The sequence below is a fragment of the Pecten maximus genome, chromosome 14 (assembly GCF_902652985.1).
Source record: "Pecten maximus chromosome 14, xPecMax1.1, whole genome shotgun sequence".
In the NCBI taxonomy this organism is placed as follows: Eukaryota; Metazoa; Mollusca; class Bivalvia; order Pectinida; family Pectinidae; genus Pecten; species Pecten maximus.
Window position 1 is genome coordinate 14,472,271 of NC_047028.1, and position 14,873 is coordinate 14,487,143.

Sequence of the window (14,873 nt, forward strand, 5' to 3'; positions counted from 1 at the left end):
GGTTAAATCAAAGCGTCACATCTTATCTAGTAACGTCATAAATGGTCGAAAGCCGTGGTGCATTTTCTGACATGCTTAGGACGAAACTAATTCATTGCATACTATTATACCGATTTGTTTATGTATGTTAAATCAAACGTTCAGTCAAATGCATGATCTTAGTACTCGTTTCTTTTCAGCGTATTTGATTAACACTCATGTCAGGCAATTGAAGGGCTACTTGATCAGGGCCAAAGTAGCGTTATAGCCTTATAGCTATGTGTGCCTTATAGTGTTATTTCATGGTAATTTCTTCTAATAAAACATGACTTTTGTATAACGCCACTCTTGACTTATCGTTTTTGTATTGGATCGGCTCCGTTACGTCTCCTTTGGGACCCAATTTAGTGTCGAATGCCAATTATCATATTCATAAAGTTAGCAGAATGCTAATTATTATAATGTTACCGGCATTAAGTATTTATATAACTGTATCGAAAATGCCACTGTCTTTGTCCCGTGGTCATTAAACACTTGAATATATGTTTTTGTTAGGTAAACCTTGGTTATAATATTTTGTCTTGTGCTTCATTAATGTATCCAAGCAAATAGGCACAAGTTAGAATGAGTTCGAAATACATCATTAACTGAATTTAAAGAAACACTGCAATTGACATTTGACCTCTTAGTCTGAAAGATAATTCAAAGCAAGCACCTTCTTCAAGGAAACACAGGCTAAAGTCCGAGTCTAAGTTCGATTCATACAACAGCATTTTAGATAATGTCCATTAACCAAACAAGAGGACAACTTAGCCAATTTGTTTAAAGCATATTTCAAACTTTGCGTGTGGTGAGTGCGTATGTGTGTTTTGGGAGGCTGCGGTATGTTCGTGTTAAGTCTCCTTGTGATAGGCCAGAACTTTTGCCGATTTATAGTGCTACCTCACTGAAGCATACTGCCATACAATCATGCAATTCTTACGCTCTACCTGCAGGGCAGTTCTCCAGTGATTGCGATATGCATGTGTGTAGTGAGTGCGAATGTTTTGGGAGGCTGCGGTATGATAAAAAAAATTGTTAGAGGCAAAAAACATTCAAAATGAAAGCAAAGGGACATACTTACTGGTGTGATAATGCAATTTGAATTAAAAATATGCTGATCTGACGGATATGCCAAATCAAGATGTAATTTGATTTTCACAAGACTGCCTTGCAGGTAGGGCTTAAGAATTCCAGGGTGTCCATTTCCTATAAATTTAACCATTCCTATATTTTCTTAAAATTCCTATGATTTCCTATATTTTTCCGTTTAAAGAAAACAAATTTTAAAAAATAAGTAAAATTTTGTGAATTTATACATGTTTACAATACATACAGAGTTTTGTGTACTGTGGAAAAGTTGATTATAAATCAGATGTATATGTGATTTATGTTTGGTCATTTGTTCATGTTTTTTTATATCAAAACATATGTTTCTTCTGTCGATGCATTTTACATTGTTGAGTCGGTTTTGTTAACTATTGTGTATTGCAGTCCTAAATATGACGTTAAACTGTTTCTGTGACAAAAGTATTTATTATACCCCCGCAACGAAGTAAGGGGGGGTATACTGGAATCAGGTTGTCTGTCCGTCTGTCTGTAGACGCATTTTGTCCGGACAACTCCTCCTAAACCGATGGGCCAATTCCGCTGAAACTTCACACAAATATTAATGATCATGTGTAGATGTGCATGCCACTTTATTTTTCTCAAAATTATGGTTGCTATGACAACTGGCCACTATAAACAGGTTTTCCGATAAGAACCATAACTTTAAGTTTGTCCGGACAACTCCTCCTAAACCGAAGGGCCGATTTCAATGAAACTTCACACAAATATAGATGACCATGGGTAGATGTGCATACCACTTTCTTGCAGATTGCGGCGGTATTAGTCAGCCATCCTGGCGACAATTCTAGTTTATTGGTGGTTCATATCTGATTATGATCAGTTAGACCACAGGTAGCCACAATAACTCAGTGGTTGATGTCACAGTCCTTAAATTGCATTCATTTGTACTCCTTATATGGAGTCCTTGTTGGTGTACATGTATTGAAATCAGCTGCAAATCTGATCAGTCTGAAGAGTTATTCAGTTTTTTACTAACACTGTCACTGGTATGCATGGTATGCATTATTATGTTACATATTTATTCTTTATATACTTGTCACAGCCAACAACAGAATATATATATATATATATTCTGGTAACTGCCTTGATTAAAATACCATTCATTAAAGTAGTTACTGTTATTGTTGGTAAGTATATAAATCTGGTGTTAATTGCAATGGACTAACTCTTAGAGAATGGTGTAGAAGAGGAAAGGATGATTACCATGCTTACTGTCGGTTTTGTGACTCTGATACTGTATAATGTGTGATAATTCAGGAAGACAGCAAATTTGACAACATGCGAGGGGTAAAGTCCATAAGAATCTTGTTAACCCAGCCATAGACAAATCCCAAACCAAACTTGTATTCGGTAAAAAGGATCCTGATAGCAGTGACAGTGGTAAACCATCCACATCTGCGCCACCATCTGAATCTGTCCTCAAAATCAGTGTGTTTGGAGATGAAGTTTTAAAGGCTGAGGGTGTTTGGGCTGCACAGGTTGCAGCAGCAAACTACAGTTTCAAAAGGAAAGGTAGATGCAGCAAATGACTTGACGAAGGAAGGCAAAGAAAAGCTTGATGGTGCTATGAAAGAAAAAACTCCGGACAGAAAGGCTATAGCACTTGCTCATATGATGATTGAGACAGCATCTACTAAAAACACTGAAGCTTTGAAAGAGTTGGAGGAAGGACGTTGTAAGCAACGTCAGTTAGATAAAGAAAAATCAACATTGGTCACGATCAAACCACAAGGAAACAAGATCAAAGAACCTAGCACAAGTGGGGAAAACTCTAACTTGAAAAGGACATAAGAAAGATAGTTCATAGCTTGAAATATAACTTTATAATATATACATAAAGTTAATATAATAGTAGTTAATCGTTATATGATTATGTGAAAAAAAGATACATAATTGCTGCAAGATTACAGGGTACCGCCAGGTTCATTTCCTCGAAAGTGACATTCGGCAGTAACTTATTATTTTCAAGATTCAAAGTTGAAGTGTTCATGTTCATTTTTGATTTTGATATTTTGTTTATTTTGCATCAGTACCTGTAAAAAACATGCATGATTAGTAATAGGCTATTCATTATTGATAGTAATATTTAAAGTGTTTGCATTCCGTTTATACATATTCATTTTTGATATACAGTTAGAGAAACATGTGAGTTAAGAGTTGGATTATAGACATGAAATAGATATAGAAGATATCTAGCAGTGGTGTGCTGCTGGGTGTGTTCGGCAGTATGCTTCAGTGAGGTAGCACTATAAATCGGCAAAAGTTCCGGCCTATCACAAGGAGACTTAACACGAACATACCGCAGCCTCCCAAAACACACATACGCACTCACCGCACGCATGCATGTCGCACGCACGGGAGGCCGTCCTTAAATGACCTTAGCTGTTAATAGGACGTTAATCAAAATAAACCTAAACCTATCTAGCAGGTATTGTCATATAGACATATGATACATCCTCACTTTTTATTAATCAACAGCCTACACTGAGAGCCTGTTAAAGAGGGTTTGTTCTCCATTCTTCCACGTTTTAGGATCAAACGAATTATATAAACACTCAATTATTTTTGTAATGATAATTAACTCCAGATTCCATTTACTCAGTTCAATTAATAATACAACAGAAATATAATTCTAAAGTTTCAACTATTTTTTTTTTAATTTACAGTATTATTTTATTTCATGATATAATACAAAACTCCTAAAGCATATGAAAATTAATATTAAGTTACACCCCTTAAAATGGCACTTCAATTACTAAACAAAAGTGTAGTCCTTACTCTCCGTGGCTTTTGTTTCGGTTTGCCCAGGTAACACAACTTCACGCCTGAGTGGGCCTTCCTCAGTCCCCTGCTCTACAGGGAAATATTGACACGGGTCTTATTTTTTTAGTTGTGTACTAACAGAAAGTGACGATGTAAGTTACATTGTACTTTGTCATCTGAAAGAGGTGATTTGGTCTGCTACCAAAGTTTTCCTACACTCTACTTATATGTGATGCTATCAAAATTATTATCACAATCTGCTTTTTTATAATCATATGGAGAAAATCCTATTAATATAGATCTTTAATGTCTATCACTATGTCCTATCCAACTTAAACCTAAACTGGCCGTCCTTAAATTACCTTAGCTGTAAATAAGACGTTAAACAAATTAAACCAAACCAAACCTTACGTAAGGCAGGGCAGGCCCTGGAGTAGGCTTTGTGATGTCCTTGACAGGTTGTTGACAGTAAAGGTTTTACCGTTTCGAGACCTTCCTTTCGTGAAATATTACTGTAGTGATATGTATACCATTGCGCAACGCAAGATGACAGCTTTCTCGCGACGATTTGCTTTACGTTCAAAATATCGCGCAGATTGTTTACCGGTTAAGGCATTGATCGGCAAGTTCAATTTAATCAGGCTCGTTATTCATGTTTCAAAATTTGAATATAACAGTCTAATGTCGTTTTGCAACAGGTAAGATGCTGCCTAGCAGCTTTATTGACTTTCTCTTTTAAAGTAATTCCGGCCTGTAATTAAAAGCAGGATACGACGACTTTATATAAAGTTTATGAATTTGAGTTTGGTTAATTATTGTTTACGCCCTATCAACAGCTTAGGTCATTCAAGGACGGCCTTCCGTGCGTGTTATTGTTGCGTATGTGTGTTTTGGAAGGCTGCGATATGTAAGTGTAAAGTAGAAATTAAGATAATACCGACGAAAGACGATGACAAATATTTATGTTTAACTTCCGGTCAGATGACCTAATTTAACTTTATCATCAATCTGATTCTTCTTTCAATAGATGAAAATGTGTAAATCAAGGATGTAAAAAAAACCAAGAGGACCATAGGCCTTAACGGTCACCTGAGTTTTGAAGTATTTAAGTTACTTTAATTGACCCTTTTTAGCCCTGCCAATCAGCCACTTGGGGTCAGTCAGGGCCAGCATGTGCATACCATCGAGCTGTCATATCATGCTGATAATGTTAACAAAGTCAGAATGAATTCCAATACAAATCCAACAAATAAAAGTCAAAAATGTGATTTCCATCTATTAAGAGTCTACTAAGAGTGTTTGATGTCTGACCCTGCTGCCCCCATTACATGATCGTATGAGGCGACTAAATTTGGGATCTTATCTTTTCTCTTTCTTAACAACTTTCTTCTTCCTAATGTCTCCCTTGACAATGCCTCACTTTTGGCCTTTAGTTGAGCGTTCGCCCCTGTGAGGAAGGCTTAGGGTTCTGTCCCCTAGCCGAGACATACCAGAGTCTTAAAAAATGGTAGTTGCTACTCCTGCTTAGCGCTCAGCATATTTGGAGTGGGACGACTGGCTCGCCCGTTGTCAGTATAATGTGACCGGGTGGGGTGTGCTGCTGGGTGTCTTCGGCAGTATGCTTTACTTCACTATAAATCGGCAAAAATTCCGGCCTACCACAAGGAGACTTAACACGAACACACGGGAGGCCGTCCTTAAAAGACCTTAGCTGTTAATAGGACGTTAAACAAAATAAACCAAACCAAATTAATAACCTTAATATATGTATGGCGTAGCATTTGATCAATAGGTTCAAAATGACCGCGTTTTGACATTCGATTTATAATCACACTAGACATATTCATGATTTTTTCTTCCCATGTACAGGTTTGGTAATTCAGTATGACCACAAATTGTGTTCTTTAGTGTTCACTACAGTGTTACTGACAGACTATTATAGGACCAACCTTCAGTCAATTGTAACACTAACCTGCAGTCAGTAACGACATCAATCGAAGTCGATATCATGCCCGCGCTATCTCAAGGCGACAAACACGAACATACGGCAGCCAAAACGCACATTAACTGCATCAACTCACTGTAAATTATTATTGAATTCTTAAAAACTCGTCAATAGGGAAAACGACACAAATAAATAATTGACCCACAAAAATTGCAAATAAAACATCACCATACTAAAGACAAAAGAGTAAAGACGTAAAAGTACTCAAATATTCTTGAACAAACAAGAATTTATGCTCGGTATGGGTTCCTCATTGAGGTTTGTTCAATTGATTAAATATACAATAATTTAAATCTCGGTTTTACGTCTTTATAGGTGTGATAGCGGATGGCTGTCTGAGCAACAAAGCTATTACTAATCAGACACTGACATCTACCACAGTTTGGGACGAGTCTCTAGCTGTGCAGCTTCACTGGGCGTATCTCGACAGCAGAGATACGTACCAGCTCTTACGAACAGGTGAGTACAAAGAGGTGAGAGTAAAATACTTAATGTAGGCTTTATACCCAAATTTGTGAACTAAAATACATTATTCCCATTAAGAAGAGGCCCAATGGGTTTGATTGCTCATCTGCTACAAGCGCATTATTGGCAAAAAAGGAATAACTCCAAATGTCGTTATGAGAGTATATGTATTCATTTCAACAATGTTTCGTAGCTATTCAGCATATTCCTGGCCAATCATTACAAAGCATTCAGCTTTTGCTTAGATATGACAAAATCATTTTATTTTTGATACGGTAGGTCAAGATCAGCTCGTTTAACAAACTTTTAGGCCTTCATCCCAGTATGCTAAAGGCCGATAATCAAGTTTCTGGGTCACTTGGTCATTGATTTTATTATGATATCGACGCATTTTATCCCTTGTGACCTTAAAAAATATCCCTTCATCATAACTTGCCACATCAAATGTCAAGGCCTTTTTATTGATAAATTGTATAAAAAGAAATGTTTACCTCCGACGAACCCTACGCCGTATTTGTTTGCACGCTAGCTCTTTTATAGCGAATACTTATAACCTACGTATGGTGACCTAGATACCATTACAATAAAACGTAAGTACATTTACACAAAATCCCTTACAACCTAGTGCCAGCTCAGCTTTATTTGTCAACATTTATATTTTAACTGATCAGAATTCTCAATTAGACTTGCATATCAACGGTTCTGGAAGCCTGCTAGATAAAAGCCATTAATAAGTTTCACTGCATGACCAAGTCTGAATTAAATTCATGCAAGATTAAACGTGCTTATCTTCCCTAACATTATTTTGTTTCATTAAAATAGGCTAACTATGTTTGGGGATGTAGTCTTTACAAAATATATCACTTAGTTGTATCAAGCGTCCTAAATCTGATAAAAAATGAACAATGTGCGTCCAAGGAGACACAAAAAATGTCATGAATAACTTGTGCAAAGTTTTGCTGACATCCATCCATAAACCGCGGTGACTACGTGGTGCAGAATATTCCAGTAAAACACTCCATCCCTTAACTTTGTTATGCGGTATAACAATATAAACAAGAGTAACACATAGCGGAAAAATAAAGTCCGTCGATTGCCTAATATTGGTCAAGAAAGTATCCGGAAAAAAAATCAAAACAAAATAAACAAAGGGCAATAACTTGTGCAAAATTTATTGGAGAACACAAAAATCTTTTCGAGGAGGCAACTTCATAACGTGACCATAATGTAAATCAAGCTTGAAAGAGATCGCTCGAAAAATGTAGGAGTGTGTCTGACGGACAAAAGTTTACCCTGGGCACACGGCCGGACAACGCCATACCTAAATAGTCCCGTCACATTTAACGGGCGTACCACTTTTGGAAACGGAAATAGAGGATAGTCCTTTAAATCGTTACTTGTAATATAGTTTTCAATGGATTTGAACCAAACTTGTTCAAGAACATCCTTGGGAGAATGGGAATAGAGTATGAGTAAATTGTGCAGGGCCCAATACGGGAAATGCAGATTAAGCCTTTAGATTGCTACTAGTCCTGAAAGACTGAATGGGTTTTTATGAACAGTCTGGAGCACTATTGGACAAATGAGATTTAATGTTGTGTAAACGGAGTGTGTACCTCCCAGAGGGCCGGAGGGGTCGGCCAAATAGCAGATATTGAGGTAAATTCTTCACCCAATAACCATATTTAGCATTGCTTAGCTTCAAGAAATAAACATAATCTTGTGACAAATGTAGGTCTTCGGATCTGTTCCAATCCCTAGGGACTTAAGTTTCTTCGATATATCTTTGAAACTGATGAGATCCCCACCCTTTAGCCGTATAAAGCATCAAGAGATACACACAAAATTGATGATAAAATAAGTCCTTGGGTATTTCCCTGCCGCTTGGGAATACGTTTCTTGGTTGTATTTTTGAAACGGTTGCGATCCCCACCCCATAACCATAGATATAATAAACTAAACATGAACATTATTTTGACGTTTGATCAAATCAAGTCAAGTGAGCGATACATGCCCTGTTGACCTCTTGTTTAAAAATGTTTTAAGTTTACAACCATTACGCCTTTTGTTATTTTGTTATCGAAGACAAACAATAAAGCTTGCTGGGCTGTTTAAGGACTAGATGTTGTATTATGGTTAGGAATGGAAGCCAAGCAGAACAAATTAAGAGCATGATTGTATCGTATCATTTTATTTCTTTTATAGTAATGGAACTCCGACACAGTGGAATGGATGCAATTTTACTCGCATATGACTTGCAATATATTGGTGGTTTGCCAAAAGAAATTGTTAACGAAGATATCCCAGTTTTAGCCCTGGGCGGAAGAGTAAATACAAACTTAGTCGGTGATGTTGATAGTGACAACAACTGCCGATCATCTTTCTCGCCTCCGGAAACAACTAAACAAAATGAGGAATGTTTACCTCCACTTTTTAGTGTAGATCGCCTGTCTACGACCCATAGCAACTTCAGTCTTTCTTACCTGGATTCAAATATCATCTCCGTACTTCATCATCTCCGCTGGACAGAACAAATAATCCTGTATGAGAAAACAATTGGTATGATTCGGTGATCATGTCTATATTTGTTTTATTATTTGGGTGTATTCAAATATGATGTTGACCCAGTATTTAGTTATTTGCAAAAAATAAATAATTAAAGAATACACTTATTTTAATGAAGACCAAACCGTTCACAATAAATAGCACGGGGATTTGTACAACTTAAACTCACGAAACGAAATTGTATAAGAAGCAGTTATAATGGATTACATATTTACATTGAATATTGCTGTTATTTAACCATATCACAGCTGTATTTTGTATAAAACGCACCTGGAAATCATAGAATATTGCCAAACATAGAACGAATCGGCATTAGGGATTTGTCACAAATCACGCATGTTTACAATTACTCATGTTTTGGTAACACAAACATATAAGCTGATATTTTTCATCATTTGGAGTGCGTAGAAGATGAGTCAAAAACACGATTAAAAACTGATTTTCAGATTATGAGATATTTTCTCCTTAGAAAAAGCAATAAGTGTTTCTATGAAGCGAGAGTAACTCAAAATGATATCAGATTGATTTAAATTGATATTGTTTGCTTTACTAGAGTTTTACGTCGATAGAATCATCCAGATATTATCATACGAGGGACGTTTTTTGGTTACCTACGATGTTAGCAGTATGGATAAAGATCAGATTCACCAATTGCTACAGACATTTGATGAATCACAGGATTACGAGAAAATCAACATTACCGTCATTGGTCACACCAAATCTGTCGAGAAAGTGTTGTTCACAGTAAGTACGTTTAGCCACAAGTATCCGTCGCTATTTTTTCAAGGGTATTGTTTTAGTCCTGAGTTTGATTTACATTAAACTTTAAGATTGGTTGAAGTATGGATAATATATGTTGTCCAATTGCACGATCCTTATACTTCAGTTAGGTAGCACTATAAATTCCAAAACCAAACGAATCTCTACCCCAACGATTAAAAACTTAAAATATGTTTGTATTTAACGGATACACTTTGCTTGTTAAAATGAAGTAAAAATGGCTGAAATATGACTGTGTTCTTTGCTATTTGTATGTTTCTATACAATCTTATTAACATTCAGATGGTCATTATCATTACGTTACATGAACATCTAGCGACATCGCATTTGGTGTCACGTTCTGGTGACCATTGCTATGTGACCGGGTGAGGTGTCCTGCTGGGTGTCTTCGGCAGTATGCTTCAGTGAGGTAGCACTATAAATCGGCAAAAGTTCTGGCCTATCACAAGGAGACTTAACACGAACATACCGAAGCCTCCCAAAACACACACAGGCACTCACCACACGCATACATGTCGCACGCACGGGAGGCCGTCCTTAAATGACCTTGGCTGTTGATAGGACGTTAAACAAAATAAACCAAACCAAACCAAACCAAATCTCAATTTCAATTTCAGGTAGAATTGTCATTTTTTCGATGTCATCGATTTCGCCCATTCGTCACATCGTTCATGTAACGTTGTGAGAATGGGCATCTATATTTTAATTAGATTGGTTTCTATACCAGTTTTATTGTCGAAAATCATTTTTTCGTAGGCAGGCCAGTATGTCAGGAACAATTACAGGAAGTCGTCCTTGAGTATTCGTTCGCTATGGCTGGTTTTTCTTCTCACGGACAACAATGACATGGGGAAAATACAGGAATACACAGTGAATATTGACAACGTGGCTGTTATTCTCCTTCCGACATTCTTCGTTAGCAAGAAAGACAATGGGGTAAGGTTTTGCAAAAAAAATACTTCATTTGCACAACCTTCCTTCACACTGAGCCCGTATTAAAACTTGACAATGAAAAGTGAGATTTCTTGACGGGTTCTATCCAACTTCACATAATTATAAAGGAAGATAAATATAAGTACTATAAATTTGAGGTTCAGGGTTGTTAAGTTCAGGTATCAGTACATCATCTCTGAATATTGTTATTAGGTGATCTGTGAGCTTCCTTCTGTTTTACAGACAACAGATGTGCACCAGCTTGTACGAAAAGCTCTATTTAACATCGGTTCAAATATCACAATGACAGAAATGAATAAATCTGAGATGAATGACTTGATCCTGGAATTTATATACTCGGTAAGTAATATACTGATTATATCGTTATGGCAAGTAAATCAGATGCATGCATTTCAGTACAAAGAAATCAGTTGTTCAGAGGAGATAAAGAATATAGTTGTCACTTAGGAATCATACAATGCTGACAGCAGGTACTTTTTACGCCCAATCTCCAGCAACATAAAAGTTAAGAACCTATATGATCATTGCTTTAACAAATAAGTACACCAGCTTTTATAGGTAAAGATCATGCTGAGGATATACAGCACTTACTTTTTTTATTTCAGGAGTTGCAGATATGTCACTGGTCACCCGTACAGACGCTAATGTTCACGGTCGAAGGGCGTGGCTGGAGTCACGTGGGGTATGTGGATACAACGGGGAAGACTGCCTTTCACGCGGTGATATTTCCCAATACGGGGTTTGGATTCAATCGGCGCAAATTTGCGGTGTCTACTCTGGAGGTGGGTAAAATGTATGTTTGAAGCTTGTGCCTGTCTTACCTCCAAATAGTCATCAAATTAAAAAATATGTATAGCGTGTACAAAATATTCAGGGAGGATGATGACACATGGGTGATTGTATAACGCAATGTATCTCCAGTTACCTCCAGTTAATAGATGAACGTCAAACAGTCAGTACAGAATTGCTGATTGTTTTGATAGGTTGACACAACCCATTCATGGCCTTCAACATTGAGGTAAACATTCAATTTAGACCAAAAGTAAAGTGGTGTCAAGAGCGACATCACATATTCAGTTTGTTGGATTTCATCTTTACGCTCTACTCTCGTTAGAAACTACACCTTTCGGTATCAATAGAAATTACTAGTTGTCAATTCAAAACATATAATCGACAACAAATCGACTTGCAAATAGGTTTAAGAACTATTGTAATGTATTTAAAAAAATCGGTTCTCTAAGGTTTGGTTTTAAGGACGGCCTCTCGTGCGTGCGACGAAATAATTTAGTCTTCATTCTGCAGGAATTTCTCGGAAAATACACCACAAACTTCAACTTATTCGTAAACAGGCTGCAATCATGATATATTATTTGCGTTTCGGTTGATAAATTGAACTCGCTTTCAAACTGACAAGCCTGCGGATAACAACTTAAACAGCATGTCTAGACTAGCATAATACATTGTACTTCAATTACAGAATTGACTCGGTGATTATACTCAGCAGGCCGTTTTATAGCTTATCAATATCAACAGTGTTAAGGATCTGGCTCAGAACAGTTGATGAATAGAGTTTTAAACAAGTACGCTAAAATAGTGTGTCGGTTGTATAGTAATTTAATTATAGAGTGGACGCGTGTTTATCGGTTTGTGTTATTACCACTCGTAAAATGTTCCATAAATTTTTCAGTTCAGTGAGTAAAACGATCGGCTGGTGATACAAATGGCAAAGACTGCTTAGTAAACATGAGCGCGTAGTGTTCACGCACACTATACCAGTTTTATTTTCGCGATGTAATTTTAATGCCATCTATGTTTCCTGCTCATGATATATGAGAATGGCAATGCCTCGATAAAAAAATAACATTTTTATATATATAAGGTTTTGACTTTTTGTGATATTGTTTGTCGACACCTGTCTTTTTTTTTCTTTAACTATTTTGTTACCTAATTACTCCCCTATGTGTTATGTGTTAATGGACATTTAAAAGTAGTATACTTATATACTATCATGGACCGTATTGAAGAACCGTGTATTAAAAATGTCAATTTTAGGTGGTTGTTTTGAAGAATCATTACGTTCCATAATGCTGTAGTAATAAGAGGCCATTAGTATACTGTACTTGTAGACTATATGATTGCGACCTTTGCTGTTGTAATAACAAATTTCAAACACTTTCATTTTTCAAACGTAAAAACATGGTTTTAATCATTTAATCATATGATTATACTTTACCGTTGTATTTGTATTATTTTTAGTGGGCTCCGTTTGTCATTGCCTTCCCAAACAACACTTACTCTGGACTGTGTTTCGACCTGTTAGATCACATGGCGACAAGTCTTAATTTCACGTTAGTATTACGTAATTTGCGATGTCATGTGAATGATCAAGGCAAGAGGATTGTAATGTTTACAATCACAATGTAGTACAATAATCTCTTCAATGATGTACCTGCTTTAACCAAATCTGCAAACGTTCATTTGGAAAAAAAAAACAAATCATTTCAGGGAATATGTTTTATTCCTCATTCAGTCAGTTCAACAGAAGAAAAATGGACCACTTGATTACAGGCCATACATAGACTGCAGCATTTCTAACTATACAACTCGAAAATATTATCCTTGCTTTCAAACTCTTATATCGTATTGAATATATCATGTGTAATATTTCATATTTTCGAATTGAAATTCAAAATCATTTGGAAATAATTAACGATGACTCGTGTATTGTTGCAGGATATACAACGAGGACGAGGATATTTTGCAATAAAATTAATAACGAAGGCCGCAGGCCCGAGTTAATAATTATAATTGCAAAATATCCGAGTCCGAGTTGTATATACTGCAACAATACACGAGTCAAAGTTGATTATTTCTATTCTACCATGTAATGTTTAGTTCTGAGATCTACCTCTTTCTAATAGAAAAACGGCACAGAAACCCCGGGAAAACCTTATAATCTATTTCATGAGTATTGCATTATTTTGTTGATAAAATATGCATTTCTTTACAGGCACTACAGTACTACAATCAAGAACATATATCATATGGCTTTGATTTTGAAAATTAAAAAAAAGAAAAGCGGCATACGTAGGATTCGAACTCGCGTCGTGATAAAAGGTTGAGGAGAGACTAACCCATTAGCCCACTCGGCTACAGTAACCATGTTATCAATTGATGAATATTACTGTAGATACATAACATTGTAATAGTAGTGACTCACGAGCGTGCATTACTGGCAAATGATACATGGTTTAAAAACAATCAAAACCGGTGTTGTATAGCAAACATGGTAGAATAAGAAATAATGGATAACGTTATGCTATGTTATACACTCATTCAATTAATTGAAGAGAACTTAAACAGAATGTCTGTTGTTCAATCCATTTTGATAATGATGTAGAATTTTTGAAATAGAGGTATATGACTGATTCAAGGCAACTATGTGGCTAAAGTTAATTTACGTTTTTTTTGTCAGAGAAACGCAGGGAAGTATAACCAGATTAACTTGGTGACATGTATTCATGTATGTTTAGTACTCTTTACGTACGTGTATCTTAATAGACTTTTGAATGCGTCTTTAGTGACGGACGTTCTTAATCAATATCATTTTTCCGGGAACATGTGAAAATAATAACCAAATACTTTTTCTGTCTTTACTATTTACAAAATCCCTCTTTTGTGCTTTTTAGCGGAGATAGTTTACGTTAATTGTTTCCGCATGTGCCATTAATAGATGTCTCACAATTTTCATTTTAAATTCTATAGGTGAGTGTACCAATGTGTTTTCATTTTGAAAGTAATTCATTTGTTTAATGTTTTGTTAATGTCCATTTTAACTCGCTTTTTGCCTTAATTAACTTTGCAGTGTTGATGGGCGTATAAGAATGTAACAACTAAGTACCTTGGGGCTTTAAGGAAAGGGGGGATATACATGACATTCTAAAAGATAATACCCATTTTTTACCAACCTGGAAATCATTTATTTGAATATAAACGCACATTTTTCGTTGTAAAAAAGTGCAAATGACGAATCGACTTCAAACAAACGAAACATGTAAAAAAACATAAATAAATATTACTCAAATTTTGGGACACAGACAAACAGTTTTTAGGTAGTTCACAATTGTGTGCATAACGGTCCCAAAAATACCCTTTAACAAGGGCCCGTAGGAGGCCCACAACATACGCCCGC

General features: G+C 36.2%; 1 protein-coding gene across 1 annotated transcript in view; it reads left to right on the forward strand.

The window, feature by feature from the left end:
• The window catches only part of LOC117342381 (glutamate receptor-like), a 28,758-nt gene that overhangs the window by 3,108 nt on the left and 10,777 nt on the right, over positions 1-14,873 (forward strand). The window contains exons 2-8 of the mRNA XM_033904533.1: positions 6,233-6,376; positions 8,588-8,941; positions 9,501-9,691; positions 10,484-10,663; positions 10,904-11,020; positions 11,287-11,463; positions 12,938-13,029. Of these exons, the coding sequence (XP_033760424.1) occupies positions 6,233-6,376; positions 8,588-8,941; positions 9,501-9,691; positions 10,484-10,663; positions 10,904-11,020; positions 11,287-11,463; positions 12,938-13,029 (1,255 nt within the window). The remainder of the gene's footprint in view (positions 1-6,232; positions 6,377-8,587; positions 8,942-9,500; positions 9,692-10,483; positions 10,664-10,903; positions 11,021-11,286; positions 11,464-12,937; positions 13,030-14,873) is intronic.